The 14,279-nt window shown below is 43.8% G+C and overlaps 1 protein-coding gene across 2 annotated transcripts; it reads right to left on the bottom strand.

Annotated features, from left to right (window-relative positions):
* Positions 1-6,179: 6,179 nt before the first annotated feature.
* Positions 6,180-11,914, bottom strand: LOC139545627 (T-cell acute lymphocytic leukemia protein 2-like). 2 transcript variants are annotated; one of them, XM_071353599.1, is made up of 3 exons: positions 11,676-11,914; positions 11,180-11,475; positions 6,180-10,390 (listed from the first exon to the last, which is right to left on the bottom strand). In XM_071353599.1, the coding sequence occupies exon 3, from the start codon at positions 10,376-10,378 to the stop codon at positions 10,040-10,042; it is 339 nt and encodes a 112-aa protein (XP_071209700.1). In that variant the 5' UTR covers positions 10,379-10,390; positions 11,180-11,475; positions 11,676-11,914; the 3' UTR covers positions 6,180-10,039. The 2 variants fall into 2 exon arrangements, with proteins under 2 accessions (XP_071209700.1, XP_071209699.1); XM_071353598.1 differs by having other exon boundaries at positions 11,127-11,475; positions 11,676-11,856.
* Positions 11,915-14,279: the final 2,365 nt, after the last annotated feature.

Below are 14,279 nucleotides of genomic sequence, written 5' to 3' on the forward strand. Positions count from 1 at the left end.
GGGAAATAATGTCATCTCCTACATGGCACTCTGGCCCCCCTCATTATCATTGTAGATTCCTTTTGACATTGGATCCAGGAGTGTCTGTGAAAACAATAAGGATTTGAATGCTTAATTTGCCTGGCTGTAAGAAAGTCAGCCTTCCTTTTATAGTTCGATGCTACTTTTATGATGAAGGACGTGGGTATTATATTAATAAGGTGAACTTTTGGCGTGGAGCGTTCAGTATACACTATAAGTTGTTGTTCTCTAAACGGCTGCCTCTGCTCTCCTTCCTCTTTCTAACCATCCTTAGTAATCTCTTTCTCTCTCTCTTTCTCTCTCCCACCCCTCTCTCTTTCTCTCTCCCACCCCTCTCTCTCTCTCTCTCCCACCCCTCTCTCTCTCTCTCTCTCTCTCTCTCTCTCTCTCTCTCTCTCTCTCTCTCTCTCTCTCTCTCTCTCTCTCTCTCTCTCTCCCACCCCTCTCTCTCTCCCACCCCTCTCTCTCTCTCACCCCTCTCTCTCTCTCTCTCCCTCCCACCCCTCTCTCTCTCTCTCTCTCTCTCTCTCTCTCCCTTCCACCCCTCTCTCTCTCTCTCTCTCCCTCCCACCCCCTCTCTCTCTCTCCCACCCCTCTCTTTCTCTCCCTCCCACCCCTCTCTCTTTCTCTCTCTATCTCTCACTCACTCTCTCTTTCTCCCTCCCCCTCCCTCTCTCTCTCCCTCCCACCAACCCCTCTATCTCTCTCTCTCTCTCTCTCTCTCTCTCACCCCTCTCTCTCTCTCCCTCCCTCCCTCTCAGCGCCTGGGTGTGGGTTACAGCGTGTTGCTTTTTGAAGTATACATTTGCATAATCTGATTAGAATGTGGGTTTGTCTGTGTCAGGCCCTGTAAGAAAGTGCTCCAGAGGAGAGGGTGCTGTCCAGCCAACAATGGGGTCCCCCTTCCCTCGATGAGCCTGCACCTGCATCCATCCTTCATTGGGCTGCCCTCCTCTCCCTGCCGACGCTGCTGGGGGAAGACCAGAGCAATGGGTAGGAAGAAAAGAGGGGGAGGAAAGGAGGGGATAGGGAAGGGGGGGGGGCTGAAATATTTAAACATGCAGAGTGTGAATTGGTTTAAGGGGATAAAGAGCTCAGGGCCTATCGGTTGGCACCCAGCTCCAGAAATTCTTTTTCATGGCGCCTCAGCCGGGAGTGAGAGGGCTTGCCTGCACTGATCTGGTCCATTGTGATAACAGATTCAGACAGTGTGCTAGACGCAGATAAGGAAATGTGCTGTCAATAGACCATTACCCCTGTACTTGGGAGAGAATAGTCAATCAGGCAAATATACTTGAATGAGATGAGCAGAATACAGATTTGATTTTCAGTAGCTAGTGAGTTAGCATTGAAGCATCTACTGTGTTTGGATGTTTTCTGCAAATAACGTGCATAAATGACACAGTAAATGATACTTTGATTCAATATGATTACACTGAAGGCCTATGTGTTGTGTTGAAAATGTCAAATTTGTTTGGCCTTGAAAGAGTTCTATAGTTTGCTGAGCAACAATAAATCCATGTACTGCATAATGTGTGCAATTTCTCTACCATATATCAATACTAGCACAGCAAAAAGACACAGACGTATATACATAGTAATATTGTATATATACATTGTAAACAACCGGAATGCTGTGTAACTGAGGATGGATTAAGGGGGATATAACTGCATAGAGAACTTGTTGGTACTGTAGTTCTATCATCCTAATAAAGTATGATTCTAGTCTAGTGTATCCCCAATGGATTAAGAGTAGTCGCCTGTCCATTCCCACAGGCTGTATGCCTGTGTCCAGCAGCTGCACATTGCTCCGTTTACACACCATTAGCAGGTTTAATGGTGGTGGAGAAAAGGCCAAAAGCCTCACACCAACTCACAGTTGACTCTTCAGCTCAGTAGTTGCAGCATGTTGGCACAGTCAGGACATGGGGCAGATTTAAACAGTGTCAATAGGTGATTAGTAGGCTGGTTAAATGTTTAACAATGGTGAGCTCCACGTTTAGGCTGGTTTAACCAGGCTAGGTGACTAGAGCTGTAGACTTGTGACCTTGGGGTGTAATCGTCGTCTTAGCTGATGACATCTCGGCCAACACAATGGAACAAGGAAACTTCTTTCTGTTTACGGTAGCACTTTATTTTACATGACTTTTTCCACTGGTATTTTCTTTGTATTTAATAGAACATTATTTTATTTTTTAAAATCTAGCCTTTATTTAAAATTCTTATTTATGACAGCCAAACCCAGACAAAGCTGGGCCAATTGTTCACCACCCTATGGGACTCCCAATCATGGCCAGATGTGATTCAGCCTGGATTTGAACCAGGGACTGTAGTGACGACTCTTGCACTGAGATGCAGCGGTTTAAACCGCTGCGCCACTCGGGAGCCCATAAGAGGGGGTAACAATGGGTACTTTTTGGTACTTACTTGACAAAATAGGCCTTTGTTCTCAATACATTCCTTTTATTGTGCTGTAAGGTTATGTATTTTTCTAAATCAAATTTCACAGTTCTTATATAGTAATCCATGATGGAGAGCCTACAGGGAAATTCAGGAATTCAAGTCTATTAAATCTAATATGTGCGTATCTAGATTAAGGGAAAATATCAAAATTAAACCATTGGACAGAGAAATGGCCAAGCCTGTGTAACCTACACTGGCATCTGACTTCAGTGACATTTTGCCTCAGTAAGCGGAAAATTCCGCTATGACCTCCGACGAGTCATCGAATAGTCAAAACGTCAACCAGGAATAAGATCGAATCCTACTACGCTGGCTCTGATGCTCGTCGGATGTGGCAGGGCTTGCAAACTATCACGGACAACAAAGGGAAACCCAGCCGCGAGCTGCCAAGTGACACGAGCTTACCAGACAAGGTCAATTCCTTCTACGCTCGCTTCAAGGCAAGCAACACTGAACCATGCATGAGAGCACTAGCTGTTCCAGATGACTGTGTGATCTCTCTCTCCGTAGCCAATGTGAGTAAGACCTTTAAACAGGTCAACATTCACAGACAGATTACCAGGATTCGTACTTAGAGCATGCACTGACCAGCTGGCAGGTGTCTTCACTGACATGTTGGTAATACCTACATGTTTCAAGCAGACCACTATTGTCTCTGTACCCAAGAACACTAAGTTAACCTGTCTAATAGACTAGTGCCCCATAGCACTCACATCTGTAGCCATGAAGTGCTTTGAAAGGCTGGTCATCACTCACATCAACACCATCATCCCAGACACCCTAGACCCATTCCAATTCGCATACCGCCCCAACAGATCCACAGATGATGCATTCTCTATTTCCCTCTGCACTGCCCTCTCCCACCTGGACAAGAGGAACACCTACGTGAGAATGCTGTTCATTGACTAAAGCTCAGCGTTCAACACCATAGTGCCCTCCAAGCTCATCACTAAGCTCAAGACTCTGGGACTGAACACCTCCCTCTGCAACTTGATCCTGGACTTCCTGATGGGTTGCCCCCAGGTGGTGAGGGTAGGCAACAACACTCTGAGCCTCAACACGCGGGCCCCTCAGGGGTGGGTGCTTAGTCCGCTACTGTACACCCTGTTCACCCACGACTGTGTGGCCGCACACGAATCCAACACCATTATTAAGTTTGGTGACGACACAAAGGTGGTTGGCCTGATCACCGACGACAATGAGAGTGCCTATAGGGAGGAGGTCACTGACCTGGCAGTGTGGTGCCAGGACAACAATCTCTCCCTCAACGTCAGCAAGGCAAAGGAGCTGATCGTGGACTACAGGAAACAGAGGGCCGATCATGCCCCATCCACATCGACGGGGCTGTAGTGGAGAGGGTCGAGTGCTTCAAGTTCCTCGGTGTCCACATCACTAAGGAATTATCATGGTCCACACACCAACAGAATTGTTAAGAGGGCACAACAATGCCTCTTCCCCCTCAGAATATGTTGCATGGGCCCTCAGATCCTCAAAAGGTTCAACAGCTGCACCATTGAGATCATCTTGACTGGCTGCATCACTGCTTAGTACTGCAACTGCTTGGCATCCAACTGCTTGGCATCCAACTGCAAGGCGCTACAGGGTTGTGCTTACATCACTGGGGCCAAGCTCCCTGCTATCCAGGACCTCTATGCCAGGCAGTGTCAGAAGAAGGCCCAAAAATTGTCAAATACTCCAGCCACCCAAGTCATAGACTGTGCTCTCTGCTGCTGCACGGCAAGTGGTACCAGTGCACCAAGTCTGGAACCAACAGGACCCTGAATAGCTTCTAACACCAAGCCATAACACTGCTAAATAGTTAGTTAAATACTTAACCAAATAACTACCCGCATTGACCCAATGGAATATTTTTGACAATTTACTTAACTACTGATTTAGAACCAAGGAGTTACCACAAGTCAGCACAAAGACAACAGGAGCACTGCCTCTGCTTTCCAGCACCATTTCAACTTAAACATTTACACATCAACAAGGCTATATATGTTAGTTTAATACACCGAAAACAAACTTGGATATCAAAAAACAATTTAGTTCAATCATTGCTGCTAAATATCATGTTGCTGTCCATGGTACTGATTTGTGTGTGTGTGTGTGTGTGTGTGCGCAAGTAAAATAAAAAAAAATGTGACCTACATGTAGACTAGTTGAATGCCAATGTCATCCTCCTCTCATTCATGTTGGCTAAACGGTCTATGACTCTGTCATATAGTACACTTTTAGTTTTTGTTGTCATAGGCTACCTAGCTAAAATGCTTGCTAGCCTAACTTTCTTGCATGGGCAACAATGAACAAACGAAGTTAGCTAGCTAGTTAACGTGAGCCTACTAGGCTACATCTAGGCTACATATTGAACTTCAGTCGTCTCAGGCCAGTGCCACAAAATATGAATATATGGTTAGAACTGAATTGCTGTCATAGTCCTTGGTCTGTCTGTACAGAGAATTAGCAAGCTACACTGAACAAAAATCTAAACGCAACATTTAAAGTGTTGGTCCCATGTTTCATGAGCTAAAAGAAAATAAAAAGCATATTTCTCTCCAATTTTGTGCACAAATTTGTTTACATCCTTGTTATTGAGAATTTCTCCTTTGCCAAGATAATCCATCCACCTGACGTGTGGCATATCAAGAAGCTGATTAAACAGCATGATCATTACACAGGTGCACCTTGTGCTGGGGACAATAAAAGGCCACTTTAAAATGAGCAGTTTTGTCACATAGCACAATGCCACTGATGTCTCAAGTTTTGAGGGAGCATGTAATTGGCATGCTGACTGCAGGAATGTCCACCAGAGCTGTTGCCAGAGAATTGAATGTTGTCAGACCACGAGTAATCCCGCCAGCCCAGGACCTCCACATCCGGCTTCTTCACCTGCGGAATCGTCTGGTGAGGGTTGGGGGGGTTCTGAGGAGTATTTCTGTCTGTAATAAAGCCCCTTTGTGGGGAAAACTCATAATGATTCGCTGGGCCTGGCTTCCCAGTGGTTGGGCCTGGCTGCCACGAGGGTAGGCCTATGCCCTCCAAGGCCCACCCATGGCTGCACCCCTGCCAAGTCATGTGAAATCCATAGATTACCGCAGAATTAATTAATTAAAATTAATTAATTTTCTTATATGAACTGTAACTGTAAATCTTTGAAATTGTTGCATGTTGCATTTATATTTTTGTTCATATAGCTACTGCAGAACATCAGCACAAACAGAACAGAAAAAACGAAAATTACGTTATGCTTAGGAAGTGATTTGATTAGTGGGAAGCCAAATCCAAGCTGGCTTCCCTTCGGGGGTGTTTTGCTGCACCAGAACAACCCACAGTTGAGCTCAGCTCAACGCTGATTCGCTCATTATTCTATACGGTTTTTTTTATCAAGGGAGGCTTGCTGGCATCAATGAATTAAATGCTACGGCAGAAAAATGTTATACTCTTTAGGTCCAGACAGCTTCAGATACATGGGCTATTGTGAGATTCATCCACTTGCAAATTTGACGGAAAATTGCGAAAACAGAGAGAGACAAAAGCTACATTATTTTATCATTCGATTTTGTTTTTATCAGTTAAGAATTTGAGTAAGCCTGGCTTCCCTTGTCATCTATGAATACACACCACTGGTCCTTACTAAATCAGTTGCCAGAGAGGAAGGAAACCACTCAGGGATTTCACCATGAGGCCAATGATGACTTTAAAACAGTTACAGAGTTTAATGGCTGTGATGGGATAAAACTGAGGATGGATCAACAACATTGCAGTTACTACACAATACTAACCTATTTGACAGAGTGAAACGAAGGAAGCCTGTACAGAATAGAAATATTCCAAAACATGCATCCTGTTTGCAACAAAGCACTAAAGGAATCCTGCAAAAAATGTGGCAAAGCAATTCACATTTTGTCCTGAATACAAAGTCTTATTTTTGGGGCAAATCCAATAAAACACATTACTTAGTACCACTCTCCATGTTTTCAACCATAGTGCTGGCTGCATCATGTTATGGGTAGGCTTGTAATCATTAAGGACTGGGGAGTATTTTGGGATAAAAAAAGAAACAAAATGTATACACAGGCAAAATTCTAGAGGAACACCTGGTTCAGACTGCTTTACAACAGACACTGGGAGATGAATTCCCCTTTCAGCAGCACAATAACCTAAAACACAAGTTCAAATCTACACTGGAGTTGCTAACCAAGAAGACAGTTTTTACTTAAATCTACTTGAAAATCTATGGCAAGACCTAAAAATGGTTGTCTAGCAATGATCAACAACCAGTTTGACTGAGCTTGAAAAATGTTGAAAGGAATAATGGGCAAATGTTGCAAAATCCAGGTGTGGAAAGACTCACAGCTGTAATCGCTGCCAAACGTGCTTCTATAAAGTATTAACGTGTGAATACTTACGTAAATGAGATATGAGATATTTTTGTATTGCGTTTTCAATACATTTGCAAACATTACTAAAAACATGTTTTCACTTTGCCATTATGGGGTATTGTGTGTTGTCACACCCTGATCTGTTTCACCTGTCCTCGTTATTGTCTCCACCCCCTCCAGGTGTCGCTTATTTTCCCCAGTGTATTTATCCCTGTGTTTCCTGTCTCACTGTGCCAGTTCGTCTTGTATGTCCAAGCCTACCAGTGGTTTTCCCGGTTTCCTAATTTGCCTTTAATCCTTTTTCTAGGTTTTGACCCTTGCCTGTTCTGGACTCTGTACCCACCTGCCTGACTATTCTGCCTGCCATGACCTCGAGCCTGCCTGCCACTCTGTACCTCCTGGACTCTGATCTGGTTATGACCTTTTGCCTGTCCATGACCATTCTCTTGCCTATTCCTTTTGGATTTATTAAACATCTTAAACTCCAACCATCTGCCTCCTGTGTCTGCATTTGGGTCTCGCCTAGTGTCATGATATGTGTAGATGGGTAAGGAAAAAAAGGTATGTAATCCATTTTTAATTCCGGCTGTAACAGAATGTGGAATAAGTCAAGAGGTGTGAATACTTTCTGAAGGCACTGTACATACTTTTGTATATATATAGTGTATGTGGACACCATTTAAAATGTGTGGATTCTGCTATTTCAGCAATACCCGTTGCTGACAGGTGTATAAAATCGATCACACAGCCATGCTATCGCCATAGACAAACATTGGCAGTAGAATGGCCTTACTGAAGTGGTAGGCTACACAAGCTCACAGAACGGGATCGCTGAGATCTGAAGTGCGTAGCGTGTAAAAATCGTTTGTCCTCTGTTGCTACACTCACTCCCGAGTTTCAAACTGCCCCTGGAAGCAACGTCAGCACAAAAACTGTTCTTCGGGAGATTCATGAAATGGGTTTCCATGGCCGAGCAGCAGCACACAAGCCTAAGATCACCATGCGAATCTGGGTTTGACAGATGCCAGGAGACCGCAACCTGCCCAAATGCATAGTGCCAACTGTAAAGTTTGGAGTAGGAATAATAGTCTTTGGCTGTTTTCATAGTTCGGGCTAGGTCCTTTAGTTCCAGTGAAGGGAAATCGAAATGCTACAGCATACAATGACATTCTAGACAATTCTGTGCTTCCAACTTTGTGGTAACAGTTTGGGGAAGGCCCTTTCCTGTTTCAGCATGACAATGCCCCCGTGCACAAAGCGAGGTCCATACAGAAATGGTTTGTCGAGATCGGTGTTGGAGAACTTGACTGGCCTGCAGAGCCCTGACCTCAAACCCATCAAACACCTTTGGGATGAATTGGAACGCCGACTGCGAGCCAAGCCTAATCGCCCAACATCAGTGCCCGACCTCAATAATGCTCTTGTCCCCGCAGCAATATTCCTACATCTAGTGGAAAGCCTTCCCAGAAGAGTGGAGGCTATTGTAGCAGCAAAGGGGGGACCAACTCCATATGAATTCTCATGCTTTTGGAATGAGATGTTCGCAAGCAGGTGTCCACATACTTTTGGTCATGTAGTGCATCTAACTCAATAACCTCGTACCCCTGCATATCGACTCGGTACTCATTGTGTATTTATTCCCCGTGTTGTTTTTCTATTTCATTTTTTCTCTCTGCGTTGTTGGGAAGGGCCGTAAGTAAGCGTTTCACTTTGTTTACAAAGATTTGTGATGTGAAAAACACTCCAAGAGCCCATGGGAGACCCTCAGGACGAGCAGTATTACATCTGCTTGTTGGGTCAGTGGTCAGTGGTCAGGGTTTGACTGCATGGTGACCTGTGTGACTGCAGGGCACAAGTTAAGCTGTCCTTTTACTCTTCCCCTCTCTCTGCCCTCGGACACTAGATAAGGGTTCAGAGGTCAGGGGTGGTCTCTGTGTCCACACGGCGGTCAGGGTGTTTGTAGTGGACAATCAGAGGGATGGCCATTACTGGCCCATTGAGAGGGAACAAGGGCTTTACTAGACTAGGGGATCCAGAATGGACCAGTACAAACACACAGGGAGCAGCTGTACTCTTGACTTACTGGATCGGCACTTTCTGTTACATTAGTAAAAATGGTTGCATGGTGTCTTTTAATGATAAGAGGATGGTACTTAATTACTTTTGATAAATTCAAAGTATTTTTTTAAATTTACAAATAATTTATTAAATAAATAGTTCCAATAAATAACATTAACAATATTAACCAACATTTTACAAAAAGCATATTAATCACAATAGCCTTGAGAAAAGATGGTAAAATAAAAATCTTTGGCTACATGACATGCCTATTGTACAAGAAGAGCAAGATGAATAAATACTTGAACGGACAGACAACTATTCCTGGTATGTGTTCATACAACACAGTCCTACAATTGAAACATATTTCAAAGAGAATTGTCAGTTGATATCCTACAGCTCATTCCCTGTCGTCCAAATAAATAATCAATCAATACTGTACGTAATCAATACATATAAGATCAATGTGTCACTCAAGGAATGTGGTCATATTGCAGGATTTGATAATAAATAGTGCTTTGCAAATAAGCAAGGTCAGAATCAGAGATTCAGCACACAACAAATCTCCATAGACTTTTGTAATTGGATTGTAGTCCTTGGTGAATTGGACAAGACTTTATCTTTCCTGAAATGAATTCCCCCCCCCAAAAAAAATTCCTTGACATTTTCTATTTCTTAATCCTTTAAATTGTCCTTCATGGCCTTAATGCATCATTTCTCATTTCAAAACGAAACATTTTTGATGCAGACATCTTTCACCACCGACAGGATGAACATACATGTCAGACATGAAGATGGGAATACATCCAAGCTACCGGTACATCCATGCAGATAACAGATTACATTTCACAAGGCTCCCATCATCCCCTGTCATAATTTCAACATAAAAGTGTGGCTAAATAAATCCATCTCCATCTCTTTAATTCAGCAGGGAGGGCATCACCCACAAACACCACACAAACATCCTCTGCTTGCCATCACCACCAACACTGTCCCCCTCAAGTGTTGCAGAGCTAAAATGGAGTCTATGGATGTGGGTATGGTGACAGACAGTTTTACCCCAGGGAGTGGTAGATGCTGATCACCCATCAGAGGAAACTGCAGCAGGCACACTACCAGGCCTCGGTACTGTCACAGCTTGATCCAGGGGAGGGGGCGTCAGTGTCGCTGGCCAGGCCCCAGGTCCTGGAGGAGGAGTGGAGACGTTCCACATTGCCCCTGAGGAAGGTGAGCAGGGCGGTTGGGGAGTGCGAGGCCGGCTCACCACTCTGGCTCTCCAGCAACTGCACCAGGAAGTTGATGTAGCGCATGGCCAGCCGCAGGATCTCGTTCTTGCTCAGCTTCTTCTCTGGCGGGTGGGTGGGGATGAGCTTGCGGAGCTCAGTGAAGGCAGTGTTGACGTTGTGCTGCCGCCATCGCTCCCGTGTGTTGGTGAACACCTTCTTGGTCATCGTGCTGCTCTCCTGGAGGGAGGAGAGTGGAGCGTTTTAGAGAGAAATCTACACAGACTCAAAACTACCACGGTGTTGTTCTACTGGAATTACACCCTATTCCCTATACAGTGCACTACTTCTGATTAGACAAAAGTAGTGCGCTATAGTGCCATTTCAGACTAAACTCCAGAGAAAAACATGTCACATAACATTCAAAGAACATTTACTTTTGCCATGGGCTAAGTAGTGCACTGTATAGGGAATAGGGTGCCATTTCTGGTGCAGACCCCAGGCAGAAATGCTGTATGGTGGTGTCACATAACATTTTAATTGCACCTAAATCTCCACGATGACTGAAATAGGGTGCATTAACACCGTAATTGTAAGAAATAGATGTATAATATAGTTTAAGTATGACTAATGTAATGTATTTGATATTGGAATTCAGTTTCATCTTCAGAAGATGAGAAATACCATCATGAAAATACATGTTTATGGAAAAGGTCTGACCTTCAGTCAATGCATACAGAGGATGCTAGTGTGTTCGTCACGATTAGCGTACATACAAATAAATACACTTCTGTTGTGTTGAACTATTTATTCCTGAATGGTACACTAAAAAATACAAACGGAAAATTTGTTCCATCTTTCATGAGATTCCTTAACATTTTCATTCCAACTATTTTTTACTCTAACAATTTTACAATTCAATAAAGGAAAACCTCAGAGGAAAAAACAAAAATCCACTTATTGTCCCTGATCTCACCTGTTAAGTGCTGTAGCGTGCAGACAGAGGTATCAGGTAGCAGAAGTGTGTACCTCAGGTCATCAGTGTTGGCTGCTGCAGTAGCCCGATGTAGTAGTCCAGTCCTGTGTATAGTAGGTCCAGTCAGTCACAGCCTTCTCATACTCTGATGACTGTGTGTGAGAGGGAGGGATGGAGAGAGGGAAGGCTGGCGCATACATCTCACATTTTTATAGCTGGGTGAGCCCCTATTGTGTGACGTGTGCGGTCGTTGAGCCTCTCCTCCAGTCTGCTGCATTGTGGTGTTCAACTCAAGAGTGATGTTTCCAGCCGCAGACCACTGTGTTTCCCGTTGGGTGTCCTATTCTGTCTGTAAACAAAGAAATTACCAATAGGTTAGCGGTAAACATATGAATACTGATGTAATATCATACGTTTAACAATTTCAGAGAATATTGGAAAACTTTTACTTTCATATCATCCACTCCTTTTTGTTGAGTTATTTCACTAAATGATTCATGTATTTTAATACGCAACGATGTGACTTTTAAAAGGTAACATTACGCTTACAAATAAATTCCTATTGAGCTGAAACTGAGACGTTTCCCTTCCTGATCCTTCCCTTACAATTCCGGACATTTGTTCCCTTCTATGCGCAAACATCAACCATGGGTAACCCATTCAGTAAAACTTTGATATCACCAGTCCTGCTACCACTGAATTCACCCTGATTGGGCCACAAAAGGTAAAAATACCATATCCAGATTGACAGTTTAACAATGTGCGTTTTGTTATGACTATGGTAATCTTGTTGAGCCATTCCAGGGGCCACACATAAATTACAGGGGGAGCATGGGGAGCGAGCGGGCTGGTCCTTCCCTGAGCCACAAGCATGAGCGCAAGTCAAGCCATCTCTCTACAACCCCTCCTCCTCGGCCCACCTCTCCTACACCCTCTCTCTCTGCCTCCCACTTTCAACCTCCGTTTCAGATTTTTAAAAACGACGTCTAGTTTAACCAATTGTTAATGTTCTTTTTTACACCCTTCAAGTGTTGTTTCAAAGACGCAGCCTTCCATAAAAGTCTCTCTGTGTGGAGTAGGAATTTACATAATCCGATTAGGGCCTGGGATTAGCGCTGGGGCCTAGAGAACAGGCCCAATGGGGCCGGCCCTGAATTGCTGCCATTCATGGGCCTTGCTGCACTTCCAAGGGGCTGCACCTGCAGTGGTGGGTCCCCCTCTCCCCTGTTCTCTCCACTCTACTCGGCCTCAGGTCTGCAGACGCACTCACAGCAGGCAGTAGGCCCCTTCAGCCAGCCAGCCAGTCCCTACGTCCCCATCCTCACACCAGGGGTGTATTCATTACGCCGATTCTGTTGCAAAACATTTAGCAACGAAATCGTTAACTCCAAACGGAAACTGTTTTGCAACAAAAACTTGAGTTTCTATTGGACAAATTCAGGTCGATCCCTCCCAGTTTCGTTCCGTTTGCTCTGTTTGCTTCCATTTGGTTCTTAAACGGTTTACGTTGCAAGACTTAATGAATACACCCCAGGGCCGCATTCAGCAGGGCCAGGGCACAACTTTGTGGAATGTTAAGATAGAAATGTATTATGTAGAATAAACATGCCTCTCTGACATGTAGAATAAGGAATCACATTGTCAGATTTATTCATGACATTTCTATCTGCAATGTTCCACAACAATTTCCTGCTGAACGCTGCCCAGCACTCTCCCAGAGCATTTACCCCACCATGACCATGATCATAAAATTTAGCTCAGCAAAGGACTTTTATCTGAAGAGCTGTGGACTGTAGCTCGGCTTTAGCTTTGGTTTTCCTGTCACAGAGGGTAGTGTGTGGGGGTAAAGAACCAATCGGCTTGACGACCCTGAAGAAAACAACATAAAGCTCCTATGGAGAAGTGAGAAAAAAATACATTAGTCAGTTTTGTTCAATTGTAGATCTTATTGAACTGTATAAACATCAAATGCAGTAAGACAGCCATGCTGTAGTGGTGTCATCAGAATAAAAAGAAACATCAGTGTAGCTAAAGAAACAACTATGCAGAGACTACAATTACAAAAGTAAATGTTACCGTCTCCTTTCAACTGACGTCCACATCGAGAGCCTGTCCAATCAAAGTACTTTATCTAGAAGAACATAGTGTTATAAAACAATCACAGTAGTAGCCTGACCTTTGAGGTGGTTAGGAAAGAATTCTGCTTTGAAGGTTAGATTTGAACAGCCTGTTAATTCTCACAATATGTCACCTATTCAATCCAGGGCCAAAGTGTGGCAGGCAGGACCAATTACTGGACCATTACACTGATGTTGATTTAGCCTCCACGTGTTGGACTTCTTTAATCATTTTCTCCCTCAGCTTTTGTTTTGCTTGCCGTTAAAAACACCCCCTTTTGGTCTTTTTGTTGGGCTTGTTGTTAAGGCAATGTGGCCAGAGACATATAACCGAAACGAAAGGCTAGCTTGGTGGTTATTTATGGTGTGTATGTGTCTGTGTGTGTGTGTGTGTGTGTAGCTTATGGACAGAGGAGGTTTGCTGCTGGCAGGAATCAATGCCCTCGGGGGCTCTTTGTCTGAGGCTCATTCCTGCGGGAGCAGGCTTCAGTCTGCTGGCTGGTGGAGATAAGCACTCTCTCCACACTCTGAGAGACAGTGATAAGAGGATTTCTGTGCTAAATGAAAAACTACCTTTTGAGCTCTGAAATGAAGTGGGGGGGAGACTATCAGTTTTAGCTGGAAAAATAGAACCTTCATAAAATGTTCTGATTATGAAATATTATTCTATGTAAAAGTAGTATTCGTAATAATAATGTATCTTGGTATTTAATCTAACGTAAACTGACTCATTTTAGAGTCTAAAATTATTCATGTATCAAGTCGGAATGGCAAAGACTAAATTGCAGGTCAATTACAGAGCAAAAACTATCCTTATTTTCAGTGCAGGGACAATCCATATAAACCTGAATCCCCAGCAAAAACAAATACAAAGCACGTTTTACTTTCCCAATGGTTATTTCACACACATCTCCCAAATAGAATATATGTAGTATTCCTTTTGGAATTCTCTCGAACCCTGCAAAATGTTTCTCTCAGCAACTATTCACATTGCAGTGGAAATGCAGTGTCTATCTGACTACATAAAGCATTTTTA

Source organism: Salvelinus alpinus, chromosome 19, assembly GCF_045679555.1.
Source record: "Salvelinus alpinus chromosome 19, SLU_Salpinus.1, whole genome shotgun sequence".
Classification (NCBI taxonomy): domain Eukaryota; kingdom Metazoa; phylum Chordata; class Actinopteri; order Salmoniformes; family Salmonidae; genus Salvelinus; species Salvelinus alpinus.